This window comes from Manis javanica, chromosome 15 (assembly GCF_040802235.1).
Source record: "Manis javanica isolate MJ-LG chromosome 15, MJ_LKY, whole genome shotgun sequence".
NCBI lineage: Eukaryota > Metazoa > Chordata > Mammalia > Pholidota > Manidae > Manis > Manis javanica.
In genome coordinates, this window is record NC_133170.1 from 78,960,001 (window position 1) to 78,985,542 (window position 25,542).

Consider the following 25,542-nt stretch of genomic DNA (forward strand, 5'->3'; position numbering starts at 1 on the left):
ACACGCACACACATATATATATATACACATACACACACACACACACATATACATACATACATGTCCTATTGGTTCCATTTCTCTGGAGAACCCTAATACAGATTTTCAGCATGTTGGAGAATGTATATTCACTTAGGAAAATAGTTTGTAAGTTTCTTATAAAGTCAAGCACACGCTTAACATACAACTCAGCAATTCTATTAGGTATTCATCCAGTGGGAATGCATGTCTCCAAAAAGACATGAATCTTCATAGCAGCTATATTCCTGACTTATTTGAAATAATGCCAAGTCTATCAACAGGAGGAGAAACAAATCATGGTATTTCACCAATGGAATATAGTTCATCAAGAAAAAAAAACCAAATTACTAATACGTAAATCAGTCTAAGTAAATGTCCAATATTTTGCTCATCCAAAGATGACAGAAACTCATCTGTATAAAAATATATACTGTATAACTGTATTAGTTCTAGATCAGGCAAAACTGACCTGTAGTTTAAAATCAGAAAAGGGGGCATGAAATTGGGTAGGGGTATGAGGGAAATTTCTAAGGATGAAAATGTTCTGTATTTCAATAAAGATGGAGGTTTTGTGGGTTTATGCATTTATAAAAATTAGATTGTATACAGTACTATATATAAATTTACTTTTAAAAACAATGATAAACAAGTATGAACTCTAACTAGTAGATTTGCTTTTCACAATAGTACGAGTTAGCAGTTCTGAACTACTTTGGTATGTTCTTGGCTTAAACAGAGTTAAAACATGGGAAAAGAACAGACTGTACATTGTTCTACTGGACTGGAATGGGGATATCCATTTGAAGTTGTTATTTTTAAAAGACAGACAGATGTATACACACTGGCATACACTCCTCACTCTGTTAGCCAAGAAGACCTAGAAGCAGTGACACACCAAAGCAGTGGACACTTCCAACCCCACGGATTGCCTTCTCATCGCCAACCTCTGCTAAAAGGAACTAAGGGTCCTTGTAGAACAGGCTGACTGATTCCAGGGCAGGAGCAGTAAATAACAAGTTAAGCTGTAAACTTCTTAATAATCCCAGAAAGTAACTGAAAGTGCTCAAAGGATGATCAGGTTACATCAACGGGACACAGAAACAGCTTGAAGAGGCTCCCACTAGGTGAAACTAGGGCAACGGACAACTAGAACATTGAAAAAAATTTGAGAGTAATGGGTACCACTGAATAGCCAAAGCAATCCTGAGAAGGAAGAATAAAGCTGGGGGGATTATGCTCCCCAAGTTCAAGTTCTACTACAAAGCCACAGTAATCAAGACAATTTGGTACTGGCACAAGAACAGAACAAGAGACCAATGGAATGGAATGGAGAGTCCAGATATAAACCCAACCATATGTGGTCAATTAATATATGATAAAGGAGCCATACAATGGGGAAATGACAACCCCTTCAACAACTGGTGTTGGCAAAACTGGACAGCTACATGTAAGAGAATCAAACTGGATTATTGTCTAGTTTTATACACAGAAGTAAACTCGAAATGGATCAAAGACCTGAATGTAAGTCATGAAACCATAGACTCTTAGAAGACAACATAGGCAAAAATCTCCTGAATATAAACATGAGCAACTTCTTCCTGAACGCATCTCCTTGAGCAAGGAAAACAAAAGCAAAAATGAACATGGGGCTACATCAAACTAAAAAGCTTCTGTACAGCAAAGGACACCATCAGCAGAACAAAAAGGCATCCGACAGTATGGGAGAATATATTTGTTAATGACGTATCTGACAAGGAGTTAACATCAAAATATATAAAAAACTCACACGCCTCAATACCCAAAAAGCAAATAACCTGATTAAAAAATGGGTGGAGGGTATGAAAGACAATTCTCCAAAGAAGAAATTCAGATGGCCAAGAGACACATGAAAAGATACTCCACATCACTTATTATTAGGAAAATGCAAATTAAAACCACAATGAGTTATCACCTCATACTAGTTAGGATGGACAACATGGAAAAGACTAAGAACAACAAATGCTGGTGAGGATGCGGAGAAAGGGGAACCCTCCTACGCTGCTGGTGGGAATGTAAGCTAGTTCAACCATTGTGGAAAGCAATATGTAGGTTCCTCAAAAAACTAAAAATAGAAATACATTTGATCCGGGAATTCCACTCCTAGGAATTTACCCAAAGAGTACGAGTTCTCAGATTCAAAAAGACATATGCATCCCTATGTTTAGTGCAGCACTATTTACAATAGTCAAGATAAAGAAGCGGTGGTACATATACACAGTGGAATACTATTCAGTCATAAGAAACAAACAAATCCTACCATTTGTAACAACATGGTTGAAGCTGGAGGATATTACACTCATTGAAATAAGCCAGACGGAGAAAGACAAGTACCAAATTATTTCCCTCATTTGTGGGGTATAACAAAGAAGCAAAACCGAAGGAAAAAAAAAAGCAGACTCACAGACTCCAAGAAGGGACTAGTGGTTACCAAAGGGGACAGGGTGGGGGAGGGCAGGAGAAAGGGATTGAGGGGTATTATGTTTAGTACACATGGTGTGGGGGGGGGTCACAGTGAAGACAGTGTAGCACAGAGAAGGCAAATAGTGGATCTGTGGCATCTTGCTGCATTGATGGACAGTGACTGCAATGGGGTATGGGGGGGACTTGATAATATGGCTGAATGTAGTAACCACATTGTTTTTTCATGTGAAACCTTCATAAGAGTGTATATCAATAATACTTTAATAAAAAAAAATGCCTGCAGAGATTATGACTGGAAATGCATTGAATCTAAAAGTTAATTTGGGAAGAATTACCATCTAAACAATACGGAGTCTTCTAATTCATACTGAGTATATCTTGTTTATTTAGGTCTCTTTAATTTTCTCAGTAAAATTTTATAGTTTATAGTCTAATGGTCTTGCATATCTCATTTATTTTTTCCTTGGTATTGATTGTTCTTCGATGTTTTTGCAAGTGGACTTATTTTAATTGTGTGATGTATTATCTGGCTTTCCCACTTCTTTGTTGGCCTTGATAAGATGAGCATAGCCATGTTCCTGCCACCAGCCTGCACACACCTTAGTTAGTCTGGCCTTGCCTATTTAACTAAGTAATCCTAATACTTTCCTTTTAGTTCCGGGGGTGAACACTTAGCCTTGTCAAAAGTCAACTTCCTGGAACTTTGGAGGGGAATTTATGGAGCAGTAACTGACAAGTTCCAGTTGCATGATTCTTATGCTAACTTTAATTAAAATCTCATCAAAGCTGTTTCCTTTGTCTCAGTCCTACCTGGGGATTGCTGGTCTACCTTCTCCCATGTTTGAGACTTTGTGTGTGGCCTTCTTCAGTTTCCTCTTGTAACTTCTGTTCCTTCTAGCAATCCTTTATTTGTTTTGACTTTTTAAAAATGTTCCCTCTTTCTGGCGTCAGCTTGTCTTAGCTTCACACATTCATTAGGTTTGACTGCGTTAGGCATTAAGTGAGGCACTAAGTTTGCAAGTGGGGGTGGGAGACATTAATTATTGAGATAATTAATTGGGGGTGTGCTAAGGACTTTGGCAGAGGCATGTCGGAAGGCTTCTGTAAACACATTCATTCAAAGAGTGAATGGCCTCCTGCTGTGCATCAGGTACCCACCGGGCAGTGGAGCTGGTGTTCCAGGCATAAGGCAGTCATTGTTTAAAGGTGAGGTATGGGGCTATAAAGAACCAAAGAATGATTTGGGAATAGGTTATTGGCTCTGGCATGTAGTATTTGGTAGGCATGTTGAGGTAGTGAGTGATGAGAGAAGAAGCTAGAAAGGTTGTGAAAGGTCTTCTGTCTTTTTAGGGATTTCAGTCTTGTTCCCGTGGGCATCGTATTTAATAGCTCCATGATGACCGTTACCAACACTTCCACACTACTTGTACCTCTTCTTTCTTTGGTTATTCTGCTCACTACAGTGACCAGTGGCTCTGAGTGGTGGTGACCACTAGCACTGCTTCTCATACATTTGTAAGAAGTGGGAGGGAGCTTTACATTACCGATGGGGAAGGAAGCTCAAAGCAAGGGGCAGTTTCGGTGGTTCTCTTACCTGACCTGGAGTAGTTCCTTCTAGGGTGTAATTAACCTTGTGAAATCTTTACGTATTTTATAAGGTAGGGGAGGAAAAGGTTGAGGTATTAACACTTTACTCTGAAAATACCCTGTGGGGTAAAATTTCAATTTGTTGCCCGCCCTGAAATTTTTTATTCTTTTCCTTTAGGTTTCTTGCTATTTAAAGATTTTTGTTTGAATGAAATTAATGAAGCTGTACCTCAGGTGAAGTTTTATGAAGAGGTAAGAAGTAACTGTTTTACTGATGCTTTTATTTCAAAAGCATATTTAAAATGTACTTTGGAAAATATGAAGACTACTAAATATCTTACAAATATTTATAAATTCATTGGAATTAGTCATACAAGATGTAATATGTAGTTTATTAGAGATGCTGGCATCATCTATACACATATTTTTGAAGTCTCTGGAATTCTCTGGAAGCTATGAGGAATAGTTGGACCAAAATTCGAGAGAAGGGAGAATCATTCAGAGGTGCACTGAGGATTATCAGCCATTTTATTTTCTGTGGAAGCTTCCTAATTCTGGAGACATAAGCTCAGGCAGAGGGCGGCTGCTGGGTGAAAGAGAATCTAGAGAAGTTTTCTGGTTGCACATTGCTGGAGCGACAAACTGTAGACTTGGTGGGAGAGGGGCGTCTCAGAAATGGTGTGGCAACAGATGAAAACCCTAGGGGAGTGGTCTACTGACACTGAACTTCCATATTTACTAATTACCTGAGCAGCTATTGATTCTGGGTGTATCAGGCAGGTGGGAGTCAAGGTTTAGCCTTTGGCAGAAGGCTGCTTCTGGGAGACAGAAAAGCCAAAGTTTCAGGGGCTCGAGTAAAAATACAAGTGAAACTTAAGGAGCCCAAATATGTGATTAATCTTCCTCAAGACATATGCCAACTTCTGAAGCTGAGTGGAACAGGAGGCCAAAGAGCTATTCTAAAAACTTCTCGGGGGTGGAACTCAATCTAGTGCTAAGGAGACAAAGATCTCTCACTGAACTCCATGGAGAGCCATGCCTTAGGAACAGGGGAAACTAAAGGCAGACTTGAGTTCTACAAAAAAGGCAACCCAGCTCCAACCCAGTTCAACCCCTTACTGGGTAACGAGTCCCCTCCTACATAGCAGAGTACAAGGGGAGCTCTCTCTGTCTTTTTTTGAAGGTAGAAAATAATATATAGGGGCTGTACAGTATTCTGTGTACAATAAAAAATTATTAAGATATCTAAGAGACAAGAACATATGACTCATAAACAAGACAATTAGAAGCAGACCCACAGGTGAATCAGCTGTTGGAGCTACCTGCCAAGTACTTAAAAATAACTATGTTACTAAAAAGTAAATAATATGTTCAAGACAATAGAGGAAAAGATGGACAAAATCGGTGGAAGAATAGCAAATTTCGGCTTTGCATTTGAATTTATTAGGAAAAACCAAATGGGTATTCTGAACAAATTATAGTATTAGAAATTAGAACCCAATGACTAGAACCACTAGTAGATTGGTTAAAATATATGGCAGAGTTAAGAAGCAGGGAGGCAGGTCAGAGATAATCTCAAACTGAAACACAGAGGAAAAATAATACAAAAAAGAAATAGTTAAGAACATTAAAGTCATGTGGGACATGGTTAAAACATCTAACACATGTAGAATTGGAGTCTCATGAGAATTGAGAGAATGGGGCACAAGCAATATTTGAAGAGGTAATACTGAGATATTTACAAAATGATAAATACAAAATTGCTAAAATAATGAAAGACAACAGCTTACAGATTCCAAGAACTTAGAAAATCTTCAGCAGAATGACTACAGAGGAAACCTATCTTTGCACATCAATTTAAGAGTGTGGAAACCTCGACAAAGAGAAAATCTTAAAAGCAACCAGAGGGTGGAAAAAGACACATTACTTTTAAAGGAGCAATATGACTGACCTGTGACATCATAAAAGAAATGACCACACACACACACACACAGGACCATGAAATGGCTATCTTTAATGTAATGAGAGAAAAACACCGCCAACCTAGAATTCTATTCCCAGAAAAAGTTTCCTTCAGAATGAAGGTGAAATAAAGATATTTTCAGACAAAAACTAAGGGACTTTGTCAGTAGTGTACCTGCATTACTATAACTATTAAAGGGAGGTACTTTAGGCAGGAGGAAAATGATTCCAGATGAAAATGAAGGAAGGAAAACACATCATAAAAGATAAACATGAATCTAAAATATAAATGAATGTTGATGACATAAAACAATGTTTTTGGTTTTAAAAATATGTAAAACTAAAATGTATGACAGTAGTAGAAAAGGCAGGACAGGGTTTAAAGGAGTTAAAGTATCTTAAGATCCTAGGATTATAGGGGAGTAGATAGTAAAAGTAATAATTCACATTGGTTTGTAATCAGGAAAGGATGCATGCTGTAATCTCTAAGGTAACTTTTAAAAGAATAAAATGGATTTCTCTCTAATAAGTTAAAAGAGGGAAAATGGAATAAAACAATGTTGGATTAATCCGAAAGAATAAAAAGGGGACATAAAGTAGATGGGTCAAATTGAAAACAAAGAATAATATGGCAGCTATAAATCCATCTACTTACAAGTTATTACATTTAATGTAAATGGACTAAACAGTCTAAGTTAAAGTCTTAAATTTTGCCTGGATAAATAGCCAAACCCCTATTATATAGTGCCTACAAGGGACATACTTTAAACTGAAGAATGGGAGAGAATATACAATACAAAGACTAATGAAAGCAATGCTGGAATAGCAACACTAATACCAGACAAAGTACACTAACACTGCTTTCAGGTAGAGAGATTATTTCAGAATGATAAAGGGGTATCCCAGTCTTAAAAATGTATGGTACAAATAATGGTAACTTCAGAATATGTAAAGCAGAAATTGACAGATCTAAAACAAGGCAACTCTACACTCCTAGTGGGAGACATTAACACACTTCAAGAGCTTATAGAAACTCACAAAAATTAGTAAGGTTATAGAAGATCTTAATACAATGATGAATAAACTTGATCTAATTTGACCCATAGAGCATACTGCACCCAGCAACAATAGAATTTGCGTTCTTCAAAGTGTAAAGTGTACGTAGAACATGTATCAAGATAGATCAATAAGCTGGACCCTAAAGAAGGTTCACATAAAACAGGATCAAAATTGTTCAGAGTGTTCCCCGGTGATAGTGGAACGGGACTCAAATTGAATAACAGAGTTTCCTAAGAAATCCTTAACTGCCTGGAAATGAGTACACTTCTAAATAATGTATGGGTCAAAGAAGAAATTAAAACAGAAATTAGGAAATATTTTTTTTCAATTCATTTTATTATCATTAATCTACAATTACATGAAGAACATTATGGTGACTAGACTCCCCCCATCACCAAGTCCCCCCCACCCCGCAAACCCCATTACAGTCACTGTCCATCAGCGTAGTAAGATGCTGTAGACTCACTACTTGTCTTCTCTGTGTTGCACAGCCCTCCCTGTGCCCCCCCAACGTTATACATGCTAATAGGAAATATTTTTAATTAAAATATTTTAAGCAATGACATATGCTATTACTATTATCATGATATATCTTTATCCTAAAAGCATTTTAAATGGTCCAAATAAAATAATAGTGTTATTAGTATACCAGTAATCTTTGTACAGGTTTGAAGATACCTTTCTTTCTCTCTAGTTTATTGATATACATGAAAACTTGATATTTTTCTATACTTTTAAGATTATAGTAATGTATTTCTAGAAGAATGGTCAAATTATGATGTACATTTCGTGTCAATGTAAAAAAAACCAGTAAGCTAAATCTAAAAGGATTTTACTCAGTGTGCAGTTCAATATTTCAATCTGCATCACAAACAGGCATTTTATCTGGATGAGAGTATCACCGCTTGATCTGTCAAAAAAATTTCTTGCGTTCTCAAAAGCTCCACCTCTCCAATTAAGCATGTACTTAGTTGCCTTGTCAAGTACAGAGAAATTGTCTTTAACCGATAACATTTGCTAGTTTGAAACAGATGCACGGTCTACTTGGGGCTGTTTCTTAAGCGCTTCTTGCCGGTCCGGTCCGATGGTGACTCCTGCTGATGTGTGCCCACTTGGACTTTAAGCACTGGCGTTTCTCTTTGCGGGCTCGCTCCCCTGCCACCCCTCTTCTTCTTTGGCGCACAGTGTGTCTGGCTTCTCAGACTCTCCTCCTGGAGGATCATGCTCCAAAGCTCGTCAGCAGCTTGCTCTGAATTCTTGAATTGAAGATACCGTCCAGCTTTGGGGCTTCAAATGCAGTTCTGTAAAGGGCACAGCCTTTACACTTTAAAACTCTCAGTAATTGTTCTCTGACTCCTTGGTTCCTTCAGTCTGGTTATTTCTGGTTGCTGTTTCACGATCCCAGTCCCTAGCAAACTCTTTCAGCAGATATCTTGGAACACGTATTTTGTACATCATATTTCCACTTTCCTGTGTTCCTAAACTTCTAGTGGTTACCCATTTCCTGTGTGTTAAAGTCCTAGTAGCTTATCTTTGTACACACGTCTGTGTTAGTTATTATCTGCCTTTCCCTCTTTCTTACGTAGAGCTTTGCTGACCAACATTCCCTGAACCCACTGAACCCTTTCCTTCTGTTCCTTCACCTGTGTCCTTTCCCCAGCGTAGAGTGATGCTTCCCCTTCTCAGCTTGTGGAACGCCTAGCTTCCCTTAAGGTCTCTCTCATTGTCTACATCCTCTAACAAGTCTGTCTGTACAGCCCGCCCACTTTTCTGTGATGGCTTACTCCTTTCATTCTCGCACTATTTGTGGCTATAATGCTCATGTACTAATGTATCCATGCTGCTTGTGTGTGGTGATCAGTATTTTCGTCTTGACCATTATTTGACTCACAGACAGAAGGTCTGCGTGAGATCTGGGGGCAGTTGCCCCTCTCACTTGCTGTGGGGTATGGGCCAGTCATTGAGCAAGTCATTGAGCAAGCTCTGAAGCATCTACCTCGTTTCAGACCCGGAGCTTAGAAATGCAAACAGTACACTGTCCCTGTCCTTGAGGAGCTCACAATATGGACTCTTCAAATTTGAGCTTCAATTACCTCAGGTTTGAAATGAGTCTAGTAATCTGTCTCCCGCTGTTTCACAGGATAATTGGGAGGCTCAGATCAGGTAGTGGATGGACAATTGCTCTCTCAACAATAATGTCTATGATATACTGTTCAGGTATATGGGAGCGTTCCAGCTCTAAACTCAGACTGCCTGGCTTTGAATTTGCACTGTGCTAATTACTAGCTGTGTAAACTTGGGCAAGCAACCTAGCCTCTCTACCTGTGTTTTCTCAGCTAAGAATCAAATTAGGGCGACAGTGGTGCCTGTCTCTTAAGATTGTCATGAATGAATGTGACACCCCCAACAGTGCCTGACATGTAGTACTGCTCCATGTGTTGGTTTATACACTTCCTTGTTCCAGTTAGATTTGGAGGCAGCTTAGAAAAGCATGTGTATTATACTTAGATGTAAAAACAAATCGTGGAAAACAGAAAGTAAATATCAGATCAGAGGTAGAGTTAACTATATAGGTTTGTCTTCACTCATTTAACCACCAATGCTCGGCCGGGCATTGTTTGGGTGAACAAGCTGGAGAAAGTCCTCACTCTTTGAGTTTCTATTCTGGCTTAGAGAACAGACAATAAAGAAATAATAAATAAACAAGAACTATATCAGGAAGGAATAAGTGACTGAAAACAGACTCCAAACTCAACATAATGTATTATGTTTTGGGGGTACTTTAAGTTGATAGGCCAAAGACCGACTCTGAAGAGGTGGCATTTAAACTGGATACTTGAATGACAAGAAGGCTAGTCTAGACGTTGAGAGCAGGGTGATGAGGGAGAGCATTGTAGGCTGAAGTTCATGGTTAAGACATAGTCCCTAATGTAGTGGGAAAGAATTTGGCATGTTTGAGGAGCTAAACGAACACTGTGGCTGTCGTGGGTGGGAAGGGTGGGGTAGTGTGAGCTCAGGTAAGGTTGGAGAGACACAGGGTTTGGGGGCCAGAGTAACAAACGTAGATTTTATTCTAAAGCCCATGGAAAATTTAAAACAGATCTTTACTCAGTCTATGTTTAGTTGTTCTGTTCATTGTTGAGAAAAGGGTGATAAAATCTCCAACTCTGATTACATACAGAATTGTCATTTTCTTCTTTTAACTGTTATTTTTTTGTGTGTATTTTGAAGCTCTGTCATTAGATACACATGCATTTATGATATGTCTTTTCATATGAAATGTCTTTATTGCTGGTAATATTCTTTGTCTCAAAAAGTACTTCACTGGGTATTAATATAGCCACTTCAATCTCCTTATGCTTACTGTTTTTGTGATATATATTTTCCTGTCCACTGTTACATATGTCTAAAGGAAATGCACTTGCTATGCATTTCCTTTAGACATATATAAAAATGTTGTGCTTATACCCTTCCCCTCAATTTCTGGAAACTCTGCATTTTAATGGAGTAATTTTAGATACCGTGTTTATCTTTTGTGGGGTTTGCTAAGTTTTTTGAATCGGTAAGTTTATATATTTCACCAAATCTGGTAGAATTTGAGCCATTATTTCTTATAACTTTTTTCTACTTAAATATTTCTTTACCTCCCTTCTGGGACTCCAGTTATATGTATGTGTGATTTTTGGACATTATCCTAAATATCACTGATGCCCTGTTTAATTTTTTTGGCTTTCTAATCTGCTATTATGTCCATTTATTGAATATTTTTTGTATCAGGTGTGTTCCTTTATTCTAAAATTTCCATTTGCTTCTTTTCATAGTTAATATTTTTCTTCTGCTGTTTCCTGTCTTTTGATTTATTGCATGCTTATTTTGTTATTTGAGGATAATTATAATAGCTGCATGAAACCCTTGTCTGGTAATTCCAGCATACGAGTCATCTTGGGTTGGTCTTCATTTATTGTCTGTTCTCTTGTGTGTCGGTGGCCACATTTTCTGTTTCTTGATATGCAGTGTGATTCTAGGTTGTATCTTATACATCGTGACTGATACGTTGTTGATATTCCAAACTCCAGATGCTTCCCCAAAGGGCACTGATGTTTCAGCAGGTAACCTGGCTGGCTCGAACTTCAGGCTTCATCTTCCTGCACAGTGGGTAGCAGCTGAATCTTGTTGAGTTCTTTCAGCCTTGGCTGGATTGCTTTGGGTCGGCCACGTTCCCCTGTCATTATGGGGTCCAAGTAGAGATTTTGACAGAGTATACCCAGAATTTCAGAGTTTTCCTTCTCTGGCTCTTATTTTCAGGAATATCCTCTCTTACTTTCCAGTTTCTGTCTGATGCCCCTTCCCTATTATCTGTGTATATTTGGTCACTCTCCAGTGTTCTGATGTGGTTGGGTTTCATATATGTCTAGAATTTGCAGTTATTTTCTCGGGAGGATTGTTCTGCCAGCAGTTAGTGGGCGATTACCTGAAGCAGGGCCTGAGTCTGTGATGCATTTTGGATGTGAAGCCAACATGATCGATGAATTGGATGTAGAGGTGGTGGGGGCAGGGATGTGAGCAAAAGAACAGAATTGATGATTATTCCCTTGGCTTAAGCACCTAGGAGGATAGTTGTATCCATTTTTGCAACAAAGAAAACTAGGAGAAGCACATGTTTTGGTGGGGTAGAGAAGTTGTGGAAATGTCAAATAGGGAGATATTTAGAGTCTGGAGCTCAGAGGAAGAAGTTGAGATCCACTTGGTCATTGGAATGTAATTGGCATTTGAAGCTGATGCCCTCAATAGCTTTACCCAAGAAGAACACAGCAGGTGGGAAAGGGACACCTCAGCACCGTTCTCTGAGGCACGTCCATGTTTTAAAGTCTAGCAGAGGAGGAAGAACTACCAAGGGAGTCTGAGGGAGGAGAAGCAAAGAGTGTCAAAGCCCTGGAGAATGCAGATCACAGAAGTCCAGAAAGAAAGCTTCAGAGAAGGCAGGAGTAGACAACTGAGTTGAATGCTGCTGAAAAGTCAGTGAAACTGAAGTCAGAAGAGACCCTTCATTGGGCGACGCAGAGGCCATTAACGACTCTACTAGCCCATCTCACTGGAATGGTAGTGGAGCAGACAGGAGGCCAGAAGGGGGAGACCATGACACGGTGGACCCAAAGGGCTTGCTCTTGGGGTTCCAGGTATTTAGCTACGCCCAGCTGTGAGCTTTGTAACCACCAGAGCAGAAAGGGGCTGTGTGATCAGTGAGTGTTTATCATTGATGGTAATGCTTCTCTTCTGCTGCACGGGAGGCTCTGCACCTTGAACTCAGGCCTCTGCCTGCTTGGGTAACCCGGACAGCCTGACTGCCAGCCTTCGAGGTGGCATTTCCGGTGTGTACGCTGCAGTAAGGACTTCCTGTCTGAGCTAATGGATAGTTAGCAGGTAGGGCTAAAGGCATGTTCTGTAATTAGTGGTGTCATTGATAAGAAAGAGTGAAGTTTGAATCACAGCCACCGATACTCTAGGCTCTTACTTTGCCCACTTAGAGTTACCTTTTGCGTTGTTCAAGTTGGAGTCTGTGAGGCACAAGGCTCTCAGTGAAGCCAGTACTGTGGCTCAGGGTATATTTGCCCAAGAAAGTAGTATTTTCTGTGTAGTCAGATTCTTCCAGTTCATGGGAAACTTCCATAGAATTAGCAGTTGTTTAACCAGGTGTCAACTTGCTTTATAGGTCCTTCTGGAACATTTCATCACGCTTGTTTTCAAGGTTAAGAATTCCATGAAGGTTTATTATTCCTTGAGTTTGTTCATATATTTAGGCAGAAACAGTTGCCTTTGGTTCACTAACAGCCTGCCTCTTTTATCCTAGCCTTCTGGCATTGACTTTTGAACCTACCTAAAACAGAACAACGAAAGAAATCAAGCCAGAATTCTTTATTTTCTGACTCTACTTTGGATTCTGGAGTGTGGCTTCTGCTGCCTTGCGGACGCCGTGTTTACACCTGGCATGGTGTTGGAACCCTTTAGACATGTTCTGCTGAATTAACTTAGGGTGGTTAAACCCGGGTTCTTGGGTTATGCCAACATTGCTTCTTCATTAAAAATCTTTTCCTCTTGGGTGGGTATCAATTTACCCTAATCTGCTTGCCTGTATATCAGATTTTATTGTCTGTTCCATGAAGACTCCATCCTGAGCCTGGACAGTCACTGACCTGTGTAACGCTGAAGATATTCCAGGACAGTTAAGATGAGCCCAGTATTTCACATTTCCCTCTCCCTGCCATGTCCTTTGTTTATCAGAAATTCTTCTGGGTTTTTTTTGTTTTATTTCAAAACTGTCAAACCCAGTTTTCATTATCTTCTTGTCTTTTGGATTAAAAGTTCTGCAAATAAATGATAACAGTTTTCTGATTCAGGAGCTTCTGTTTCGAGGTTAGAGTGAATGGGGCCATTTTCGCATGAGGCAAATATTTCCAAAGCACATTTTATTATTTGGTTTATCTTAATACCAGTCAGGTTATCTTCCCTAAGTTAGCAAAATACAGTATTCAAAGTAACCTTTCTGTTAATACCTTTATAGTGTAGGTGGAGTTCCAACCTGAAAAACCAATGTTTTTATCTGTGGGTCGGTCATGCCTTTCCAAACTACTTAGCTTATTCAAAAAGACCTCTTTGCAGGAATCCTGATTTTTTTTTTTTTTCTGCTGTTAGTTTTGTCACACTATAGTTGAATGAGAACAATCACCATGAGAATTCTTAGAACTAAATTACAGCCAAATTTAACTTACTTGTGCTTTGGAGAGGAGAATTGGCAAGGATGACTGGTTCATGGCTGGTGTATTGTAAAATAATTGTAACCATGGCAGTATCTGTTTCCTAATACTGTGTTTCTAAATTGAAGTGATGAGGTTCATCATGAGAAGAAAATCCATTTGTATGTTTCAAGCTGAATTTAAATTATTCCAACCTCATTATTACGATGTTAGAAATAGTTGTTTCCTTTGGTAATTTGCTTGATCTTACGTGCAAGTGGTTTTTGCCCAGGCTAGTTATCTGTTTTAATAAAGTACGTTTCCAGGAAGACATACCTAACAACAAAAACTTTAAAATATCTAGATAAAAGACTATGAGAAACTTGAGAATGAGGAAGATCGCCTTTGTAGGAGTCGGCAAATCTATGATACCTACATCATGAAGGAGCTGCTGTCTTGTTCACATGTAAGTATTTCTTTTTGTTCTGTTAACTAAAGTGTGGACATGGGGCAGCTTCCAGTGTTTGCAGAATGAAAGTAAAATAGGAGGAAGAAGTTTAAAAATTAAAAATAATCATCCAGGTTGGAACCCATCTCTTCTGTTTTGTCGTTTGTTTCCTGGTAATACTGATGCAGAACTGTGGCTTCGTGCGCCCTCGTCTATTTCCAAAAGCAGATTCAAAAATCGTAGTGAAAATTGAATTATGAAAGTCAATTTGATAGCTAATTCAGATCAATGGAAGAAAAAGCTCATCTCAATTCTAGATTTTCCAGAGGAAATAAAATCTAGCTGAATTAAAAATAATGAAGCTTAACAATTAGGCAGTATGATGTGCTATTTAAGCTTTTCTTTTTGTGCATTATTAAAGAAGACAAAAGTTGAAGTTTTGGAGGAGGAGAAGAGAGTTTGTAACTCCTGCTGGTGTGAGCTCCATTCTCAGGTGCCCTCTGCTGTGGTTACAGGAAGACATTCCTGAACCTAGAGCCTTTTACACCCTGGCTTAGCTTTGTAATCCTGGCATGTAATTTTCATGTGTATTTTCATGCATTCATTTTTCTCTTAAACAGGAGAAATTTTACATTTTTAGGACCTCATTGTCAGCTAACTGCAGGATGTATACTTTAATAAGGCGATGAGATTCTTTATACTTTTTGATCACAGTATCTTAAACTCATGTGGGATTAGGTATGTCAATCAGATGCCTCTGTACACATCATCTTTCCTAACATGTATCTAAGAACTCTGGAAGCTCAGAAGAGCAAGTGTCTATTTGGATGGTCCGTAAATATTCAAGCTGTTTTAAGAGAATGCATGTTAATATAATTACTGTAGATTACTGTTTCGTAATTGAGTTAAATTATACATTGTGATATTGTATGCCATACAGAAGTTTGTTACATTGTATGTTTGTGGAAAAAAACACTGTTTTTGATTTTTTACAAGTCATTCTCAAAGCAAGCTGTAGATCATGTACAAAGACACCTTTCCAAGAAACAAGTGACAGCAACTCTTTTTCAGGTAAGACAAAATTATTTCAGATTCTTACGTGATTAACAGTTGGACTTAGTGACGTCCCTTTCATACGTGTGAATGTAGTAGAGGAATTGATACACAAGACTGTATTCTTACCTGGAGGTTTATCTGGAACAACTGAAACTTAATATTGCTTCTTATTGAAATGCGTTCTTATACCAACATCCTTTTAGAGGCTTTCCTGAGAAAGATCACTAAAGCTTTCTGATAATATATTGTATTCTAGAAATCAATCAAGGCAAGACATTAGAGAAGAAGCCTTTTCCCATTTGACATTCCCGGTATCTGTGATGAGTTTTACAGGACTTACTTGTGTTGGTTGGAGGTGTTGATACTCGTGGTGATTATCCCCCAGGCGATACAGATTCATTTCCAAGAATCGAGAGGGAATGTTCGAACAACCTTGGAGTCATGACTGAGGACTTGGATTTTACCTTGATTCCTCCTGTCTTGAACACAATGTAGTACCTAGATTTAAATGACAGGCCTTAGAAAATTAAATCCACAATTAATGAGCCTATATATTTGCTGCTCTTTAGATGTAATGGTTTTTTCTCCTACCCAAAGCCTTTTCCATCCTGCGTGTTTTCTGTAAAGTAGCAGCTTTCAAGGCCATAGTCAATTTCAAATGGATAATGTACTTTTATATTTCTATGCATTATAAGAAATATGAAAGAGTGCTATTAAGTAATGTAATGATTTTCGTAAGTGAAAAGAATTTATCCTCTTGGATTATTCCTCATTTATAGAGAGGTAGTTGATTTTTGCTTTGTATCTCATGATAGTATTTATTTATGCAAAATAAATCAGATTATTCTACAATGAAGAATATTGATTTTGGCTCTTAGAACCTTTGGATTCAGTAACAAATTGGGTGTTACCCTTCTGCCAAAATAATTAGATGGACTTTTCTTAAAATGCAACACCTGTCTGTGTAGTCTAGCTGGTCATAAGCCTGGATGCTGAAATTCACCGACCTGGGTTTAAGTCCCAGGGCAGTAGCTGGGAAGCCCAGGGCAATCGACTGCAACTCTCCTAATGTCAGCTTTCTCATCAAGTGGAGATGACCGTGGAATCCCCCTCAAAATGGGGTCTTGAGGATTCAGTGACAAGGGTACATGTCAGCTGTTATCACATCTTCTGCATTCAGAAAGTACAGTGTGAATATCTGCTTGTTATCTCCATGATATCTAGCATCAGAATCTCAGTGACTTCAGCATGGCTTATGTGCAGTTTTATAGTCAATTTCATTTAACATTGTTAAATTATACCTCATAACACTGATTTTGGCTCTTCTTGTAGTATAAATAACATTTAAAAAAACACTGTGGTGAGATACAAAGACAACCAAGATTCTTTTCATGCCTTCAAGTATGATTTATTTAGAAACCACGTCTTCTGTATAATACCTTGTTAAAACACTTCACTGATTTGTTCATTTAAAAAAAGGAAAATACTGTTCTCGTAAAGCTGGTATAGAACGGGTGGTAGTCTTTTTTCAAAGGTGAAGGAAATAGTTGTTATTCAGTTGATTGAAGTAAGGATTAGTACGATTCAGTGTAACAGGTACCATTGAAACAGTGATTAAAGTACGAATAGAAGTTACATGTTTGAATCTTCAGTTTATAGAGGGACTGTAACCATAAAGTCGGTTGAAATTCTTTGAGTTAAAATTCCTTTCTTCAACCCAGCTTTATTGAGGCGTAATTGACAAATAAAAATTGTGTATGATTTAACATGTACAGTGTGGTATTTTGATGTATGTACACATTGTAAAATGGTTACCATAATCAAGCTAATTAACATAGCCATCTCAGTTACATTTTTTTTGTGTGTGGTGAGAACACTTAAGATCAACTCTTTTAGCAAATTTCAAGTATACAAAACAGTATTATTAACTATTGTTACCGTGTTGAGCATTAAATCTATAGAATTTATTCATCCTAGATAAGTGAAACTTGGTACCCTTTGAACGACATCTCCCCATGTCCCCTGCCCTCCAGCCTTGAGAATCCACCATTCTATTCTATTCTCTGCTTTTACGAGTTTGACTTTGTTAGATTCCACATGTAAGTGAGATCATACAGGATTCGTCTCTCTGCATCTTGTTATTTCGCTTAGCATAATGCCATCCAGGTTCACCCATGTCACAAATGGCAGACTTCCTTCTTTTTAAAGGCTGAATAATATACTATTGTGTATATTATATGTATTGTAATATGTGTGTGTGTGTGTATAGATATGTATACATATCTCCATCCTACATCTTCTTTGTCCATTCATCCATTGATGGACCCTAGGCTGTTTACACGTCTTGGTTGTTGTGAATAATGCCGCAGTGAACATGGAAGGACAGATACCTCTTTGAGATCCTGATTTTACTTCCTGTGGTTACACACTCAGGAGTGGGATTGCTGGGTCATAGGGGAGTTCTATTTTTAAGGTTTTGAGGAACTTCCGCACAGTTTTTCACAGTGACTGCACCAATTTACATTCCCACCGGTGGTGTGCAAGGTTTTCCTTTTACCCGCATCCTTACCAAGACTTGGTATGTCTTATGCTTTTGATGACAGAGAGGTGTGGGATGACCTCTATTGTTTGATTTGCATTTTCCCGATGATTAGTGATGTTGAGCACCTTTTCATGTTCTTGTTGACCGTTTAGATATATATGTATTTTTAAATGTGCATTCAGGTCTTCAGCCCACTTTTAAATCAGGTAATTTGTTGTTTTGCTATTGAGTTGAATTCCTTATATATTTTGGATATTAACCCCATATCAGGTATATGGATTGCAAATATTTTCTCCCTTTCTGTAGTGGCCTTTTCACTCTGTTGACTGTTTCTTTGTTGTGCAGAAGTTTTTTAGTTTGGTGCAATCCCACTTGTCTATTTTTGCTTTGATTCCTTGAACTTTGGCATCATAACCAAAAAATCATTGCCCAGGCCAGTGTCAAGAAGCTTTTCCCCCCATTTTCTTCTAGTGTTGCATGGTTTCAGTTTTATGTTTAAGTCTTGAATTCATCTTGAATTGATTTTTGTACATTGAATGAGATAAGAGTCCCAATTTAATTCTGCACATGGGTGTCCAGTTTCCTGAACACCATTTATCGAAGAGACTGTCCTTTCACCACTGTATGTTCTCAGCATGCTTGTCAAAGATTAGCTAACCACAAACGTGTGGATTTATTTCTGGACTGTCTGTTCTGGTCTTTGGTCTGTAATATCTGTCTTTATGTTAGTACCATACTATTTTGATTTCTTGCAGCTTTATATTTTGGAATCAGGAAGTGTGAAAGTCTGAGTTGAAATTTCTTACCAAGAAGAAGGTAATGACGCAAAAATGCCCTGAAAGTAAATGCAAAATACTTCTGACTCTTTTTATTTGCAAAATTGACCTTAGAAATAAGTAACCACATCAGCCCACTTGGTGGCAAGGAGGGATCCCAGCTTACCTTTGGGGGCCTGAAATGTGCCAGATCATATGTTTGGCTCTTAACATTCTCAATCTCTTAATTCTCATAATAGCCTTGTGAAATAAAGATGACTCTTCCCCATTTACAGAATAAGGGAACTGAAAATCAGAGAGGTGAGGTAGCTTGCTCATGATCCCACTGTTGGATTTTGGGTACTGGCTTTGCACTGCCTACCTGGTTTATTTTGTGGTTCTTTCTGTTGAAAAGTGGCAATGTGGTGTGTTATATATGATCTTCAGAATTTCCTAGTGACCTTTGTCTTTTGGTTTATTAACCAAGTATGGGCTGTTAAATGAAAAAGTATTAGCACAGTAGATCTTGTAAATAGAAAATTTGTGATATACAAATTTAGTTTCTTCGTAGATCTTTAAACACGTGATCTGCTTTTTCTTTTGATGCCTTTGAACCTCTTGAGATTTGTGGCCCTCAGCCTTTCCCATCTAGAGGACCTGCCTGAGATGGCTATTATATGTCGTCACAGGGCCACAGATCCCAGAGCTGGAAAGAGCTTCAGAGAGCTAGTTCACAGCTTAAGAGCACAAGTCTGTTTGGTTTCAGTGGGCAGTCCCAGCGCCTTGCCCAGGACAGGTGGAGGGGCTGGCTGCACCCTCGGGCAGCGAGGCTCCCAGAATAGCTGCAGGCATCTCCCAGCCTGTGTTTGGTTACCGTGGTAGCCGCAGACTTCCAGGGCTTGTCACATACTTTGGACAGTTGCATGATCTGGTCCTTGTTTTTGCAAATTTTCAGGATGATCTGTGAAGTCACAGAAAACATTAAATTTGCATCATTCAGCTAGTGTAAGGTATCAAGATATTTTCCAAAACTATCTAATTGACCCCAAGCTGAACTGTGAAATGTTGGCATTTGATATTTTTATAGTTCTTGACTCAAAGTTCACCCCATGGAAAACAAAAGTTCATAGCATTTATTCAGTAATGGGTGGAACAGTGTGCAGTTGAAGCAGGTTGTTCTCCATGAGGGGTGAGCACTGCACAAGGGTGCCAGGCACTCCTGCCTTAGTCCCGGCTTAGCCTTGAATGTGCTCAGAGGCCTTGGCGGACACCTGGCACAGCGCTGCAGCCTCCTCCCGTACAAAATGAGGGGCGGGTTTGAGTCTCCCCCATTAGCTCTGTGCTTCCAAGAAGCGGAAAATCAGTTAGTGAAGTGGCTGACTTCTAAACATTTACTCCATGGATCCATTAGCTTTTAGTCTTTAAGACTCAGTATCAGTGCTGATTATGAATGCTTTTAGTAATGTCCAAGATGTGCCTCATAATTTACAGGGCCCAGTAGGAGATAAAAACACGGGGCCCCTTGTCCAGAAATGAAGAATCTCGAGATGCTGGCAATAGGCAGTCATCCAGCGCTGGGCTCTCCTGAGGGCGAGCCCTGTGGGACTCAGCCGTCACGTGCCTGCCGAGAAACTCTGGCCATTTTAAGAAGCCTGTGACCTGGCAGGAGCCGCGCGGTGGCAAACAGGACACACCCGTCCTTTGGAACGTGGCATGAGTGGTGTAGATAATTATTATCTTTTAAATGTTCACGATGATGAATCTGTTAGTGAAAATTGGACACATGCCAAGAAGGGCAAGCCCGAGACACGGGGACCCCCTGAACCTCACCTGGTCTGAGTCTCACTGGGTTATGTTTTTCACTTTAATATGTTCTACTTATGCAGTGTGGAATTTTCTATCCTTTCTAGCCATACATAGAAGAAATCTGTGAAAGTCTTCGCGGCAACATTTTTCAAAAATTTATGGAAAGGTATGAAACATCATGTGTGTATATATATACATACACACACATATATATAATCTTTTATTGAGATATATTTGACATAAACATTACATTAGTATATATAAAATCTTTGTGTAGGTGTACCTCATTTTATGCAGTAAGTGCTGTCTTTAAAATGCTTGTTGATTTATTCATTCAGTGAGTATTTATTGATGATGTACTATGTGCCAGGCTTTGTGTTAGACTGTTTCCTCAATTCTTTACATTAGAATGTAGGATTTGAAGATCTTAAAGTCTTTACTTCAGAATTGTCTAGAATGTAAGTAAACTAAGGAATCTGATTATTAAAAGTACCTTCCTGGGACACCTTTGCTAATGCAAGCTTGCCTCGGTAATGTAATGTTTAGACTTTGAAATCATATCCTCCAACGTGGGGCAACCTGCTCTTGATTCTTTGTGTAATAGAATTGGAGGGCATTAGGCAAATGTCTGTGGTCATGTTATCATTAATATGCCTAATAAACATGTCCCTTTGAGTTACTCCAACTGTGGAGTGCGTTTGTCAAATAAAACTCTGACAGTGTTCAATTGATGCCTATCAAGGTGGTCACCCCACATGCTTTTCCAGCACCTGCCAGTCAATTCTTTGGTGCTCTGAGTAAATTCCTCGTGATGATGCGCCCCTGGAATTGGCCTTTCTGTAACTGGCTCTGCATTTGCATCAGCTATACTTTTCTCCATAAACTTGGCTAATTTCTAGGCAGTTGAAATGGTGGCGTGTCTCCTCCGCTGAGCAGCCTGCAGCTGTTCAGTAATGGCCCTTTAAGAACAAATGCTGCTTCACTGCAGGGGTTTTTTCCCCCCACATATTGACAGACCTAAGGTGATTAAAAAATACTTGTGTTGTGATTCTCCCAGAGTTCAAGAGATAATTTTATTCTGGAGTGGAGGCAAGTCTTTAGGAAACTAATATGCATACAAATGACTACACTTGTTTTTGAGTAGGAGCAGACACTCTGCCAAAACGCAGTGGAAATTAACTGAGAGAGGATAGGTTGCTGGCTTAGGGCTGAGTCCTGGGCCATTTCTATTGCTATTGGTTCTGAAGTCCGACCTTTCCCAACTCTTGGATCAGCCTAGCTGTTGTGTGATCCTTGGAGGAGTGGTAATTAAAACTGGGGAAGAGGTCTTTGCTGGGCACCCTTTGACTAGCCACCAGTTAACCCTGCGTGACCATTTCCTCCCCCAGAGTCAGCCATTGACACTTAGTCAGGAACCACAAGGAAGCTGTTTGCATTTTAGGCAAGCATGGCTTGCTGGGTTCTCTGGAACGGTTTACTGCTTTATGTAAAGGAATTGTTGTTAAAGTCAATTCGTTCACTTTTATACCTTTCTGCATTCTTTTTATGTCAATACATCCTCAAATGAGAATTTTGTAAGGCTTTGTCACACCAAGAGTTTCAAATTTGGGCCTCGGAAAGCACAGCCGCTCCGCAAAATGAGCATCGTGGCGGTCAGCACTGCCAGGCCCAGCCACACTCTCTGAGGGCCTCCAAGGTCCAGGCTCTTTCTCGGTGGCCTCCTGCAGGCTGAGAATAAAGCGAGAGTCTCCGCAGCGCAGGGGTGCAGGGCTCAGTTCCAGGCGGGACTGCATCAGCGGGGAGGCTTCTCTTCTGAATGAGCCTTGAGAGCCTTGGGCTTCATTCAGTTGCACAGCAGCCTAAGACCTGAGTTAGGGAGTGGAGTTCAACATGCTCACTCTGTTCCACACTCACTGCCCCTCCGGCATCCTTGTGTCTTTAACCTCTGACCTTCTCTCTGCGGTCACGGTAAGTCACCTGCAAGGACTCTGGTGCTCTGAGGCCCTCTGTTGCCCGGGCTGTTCCCCATCCTCAGCCTCAGCCTCGTCTCTTCCATCTAGAAGCGCCCAAGCTAGTAACGAGGTATTGACTAGGAAGAACCCTCGGGGAGCCCCCGTGGGCTCATGACAGCCTGGACGCAGGCCCATCTGTACTTCCTAAAGAAGAACTTGTTGCAGCAAACCCTTCATTTAGAGGGCAAAGCGTGTGTTGGAGGCTGTTCTGCCTTTGAGGGCCTGGGTGCCCCTTGGGGGCAGGGCACGGGTCGGGAGTTGGTCCTTCTCACTTTTCTCTTGGCGAGCAGAGACGTCTCTCTCTCTCTCCGGTTGTTAACCCTCCCCAGCTAGTTTTCCAGCTTTTACAACCTGCCACCTCCACACCTGCTGTTGCCAGCTCTGAACTCCAGAATCTGTGAAAAGAGAGGATAGCTAGCCCAGCCCAGGTGAATATCAGGGTAACGGGTCTGTGAATGCAGAGTGCGCTCCGGTGTGATTTCGCCTTTCACACTCACCATATACTTTAAAATAACTGGTCGAAATATCTCTTAGAAACTCTCAAAATAAAATTTTATTTTACCAACCTCATAGAGATGTTAGGAGGATCAATAAAACCCTTCTTGAAAGTCTTTTTAGATCCATTGAAAGAAGATGTTTTATATACAAAGAGTTCTGCTTTTGATTTTCCATCTGATTATTAGCCTCAGAAGAATTTTTAAAAGGCCCTTAGAAATCCTACAGAATGAACCCTCCCCCCGAAAGGACTAGGATGTTTGGGTGCCTTGAGGCGTTCTGTGACAATACTTACAACTCGCACTTCTTAAGAATTCCCTCCCTCACCTTCCTTTTTCTTTGCTTCTGTCCCTTTCTTCCTTTCTTTTTTCTTCCTTCATTCATTTACTCAGAGAACCCTGAATACTGACCATGCCTGGGGCTACCTGAAATCCAGAACTCACCAAGAACATTCTTTGCTTCTCAAGAGCATTCAATCTAGAACATACTTCTCTTGAAAAATTTTTAAAAAACAAATACCTTATTAGATATGTTGCTCGTTGAAAATAAATTTTGATTACTTTTTTCTTATTAAATAGATGTGGGATGGATATATTTTTCATGGATGAAAACACTCATGAAGCTGTTGAATAAATTGTGGGAGCATAGCACAGTTCAGCTTAGCACGTCTTCTGATTCTTGATGGAGGGTTTCTGTCCTGCTTGAAAGGCAGTAGGTGGTCTGGGTTCAAATCCGACTGCACCCATTCTCTCACCGTGTGACCCTGGGCAAGCCTTGGCCTTCCCGGCTGTAAATGGGGATCATCGTGATGCCTGCTCATAGAGTCGTTGGAGATGCACCTGGGCAGGATCTGAGTGTCTGCCATTCTTACAGTTACTCATAAATATTAAATTTTTGTCTACTTAGAGCTGTAGTCCACTATAGTGGCCACTAGTCATGTGTGCCATTGAGCACTTGAATTAAGAGTTTAGTGCTATTGAGATTTGTCTGAATTAAGATGTACTGTAAGTGCAAAATGTACACCAGGTTTCAGACTTAATACAAAAACAAGGATGTAGACTATCATTAATAACCTTATGCCGATTACATGTTGAAATGATACTTTTTGATATACTGGGGTTAAATAAAGTATTAAAATGAAGTTGCATAACATGGCTCATATTTTCCTTCTACTGACAATGCTGATTCAGATAAAGATGACCCCAGAGCCCAGTGGCAATTAAAGGAGAAACATGAAGCCTTCCATTTGAATCGTAAAATAAAGCTATAAATACGGATGACTGCTTTGGAAGAAAATGTTTAAGGACACTTAGTCTTTGTGAACCAGCACAAGTAGTTTATCTTCCAACACTGTTCTTTTCATTCCAGTTAATTTGATATTTAACTTCCCAGTAATTTCTTCTGTTCTCTTTTAGTGACAAGTTCACTAGATTTTGTCAGTGGAAAAACGTAGAACTAAATATCCATGTGAGTATCATCTTTTTGTTTCTTTTTTTAAAATAAAAACTTCCTCTGGCTTAACTCCATGAGAAAATACTTGATTCAGGAGCCTCCTCCCAAGGGTAACGCATCCTGAGCAGATGTCCTGCTCACGGCTCCATCTATGAAGATATAGCCTCCCGCCCCCAACTGTAAACAATCAGAGGTTTAATTCTCTTTTTCATGTTCAGATAAGAATATGTTTATTTATGTAAGAAAGGATATTTTAAGCAGCAGTTGACCTTTTAACAGAAATAGTAGTAAAAATATAAATCTCCTATGAATGTAATTCCCGTATTCCTTGTCTTTTGCCATTCTGGTAAAGTTCTTTTTCTTTTTCTTATTATTAGGTGTAATCGTGTAGTAAAACTGATGAATTTTTTACTAGATCAAGGCTTCATCTCCCTTTCTATTAATTTGAGAATGGTAAAAGCAGTCCCCAGATACAGGCTACCATAACACATATTTCCTTAGCATTTTATGTCCTTTTAGCTTTTAGTGTCGGTCATTCAAAGGCATGTTTTTGACTTTACTCTGAAAATGCACATTTCCTTATACACCCTCTCTTACATTTTCCTTCATGTTTTCCCTTCACATAGGTTTGCGGCTGAGAAAAAGAAATTATCAAGTGGATTTTTTTGTTTAGTTTAGTTTTTTTACTTGAAAAGTATTGTTGGAAGAAAAGGTTTTTTCTTTTCTTTTTTTTTTTAACCTCCTCTTTCTACCACATTTCCTGGCAAGATTTAGCAGCAATAGGCGATAACACATTTTTAGAAATCCCTTTTATCTGCTGTGGATCTTTCTTATGCTGGGCTCCTTCGGCAGACCTAGTGTCCTCGTGTCCTCTGAGCATCAGACATGGAGCCTGTGGCCAAATGCCTGGACCAAATGCAGACTTAATGTTTTAAGGGGGGTTGGGCAAACCCTACAAGAATCTGACACTTCATTTGCTAGGTTACATAAACGAATAGGCATTTGCTATTGTCTGAAGGCCTCTCATATGAATGTAGGGTTCACTTTCTGCCTTAGCACCATCTACTGCTATTCAAATGACTTATGAAGCAGGGCATCACTGTGATCTTGTTGACTAAAGGGAAGTGCTTATGAATAAAGCCTCTTTATATGCTTT

General features: G+C 39.4%; 1 protein-coding gene across 7 annotated transcripts in view; it reads left to right on the top strand.

Moving 5' to 3' along the window:
- Positions 1-25,542, top strand: part of GRK3 (G protein-coupled receptor kinase 3) — a 116,849-nt gene that overhangs the window by 45,317 nt on the left and 45,990 nt on the right. For 5 of the 7 annotated variants that reach the window (XR_005054469.2, XM_036993139.2, XM_036993140.2 and 2 more), the window contains 5 exons: positions 4,247-4,320; positions 14,185-14,286; positions 15,265-15,339; positions 20,532-20,593; positions 24,350-24,401. Coding sequence is in view for 6 of the 7 variants with exons in the window: in XM_036993139.2 (XP_036849034.2) it covers positions 4,247-4,320; positions 14,185-14,286; positions 15,265-15,339; positions 20,532-20,593; positions 24,350-24,401 (365 nt within the window). In the remaining variant the exon portion in view is untranslated. The remainder of the gene's footprint in view (positions 1-4,246; positions 4,321-14,184; positions 14,287-15,264; positions 15,340-20,531; positions 20,594-24,349; positions 24,402-25,542) is intronic. The other 2 variants (XM_073223425.1, XM_073223428.1) reach the window with 2 other exon arrangements.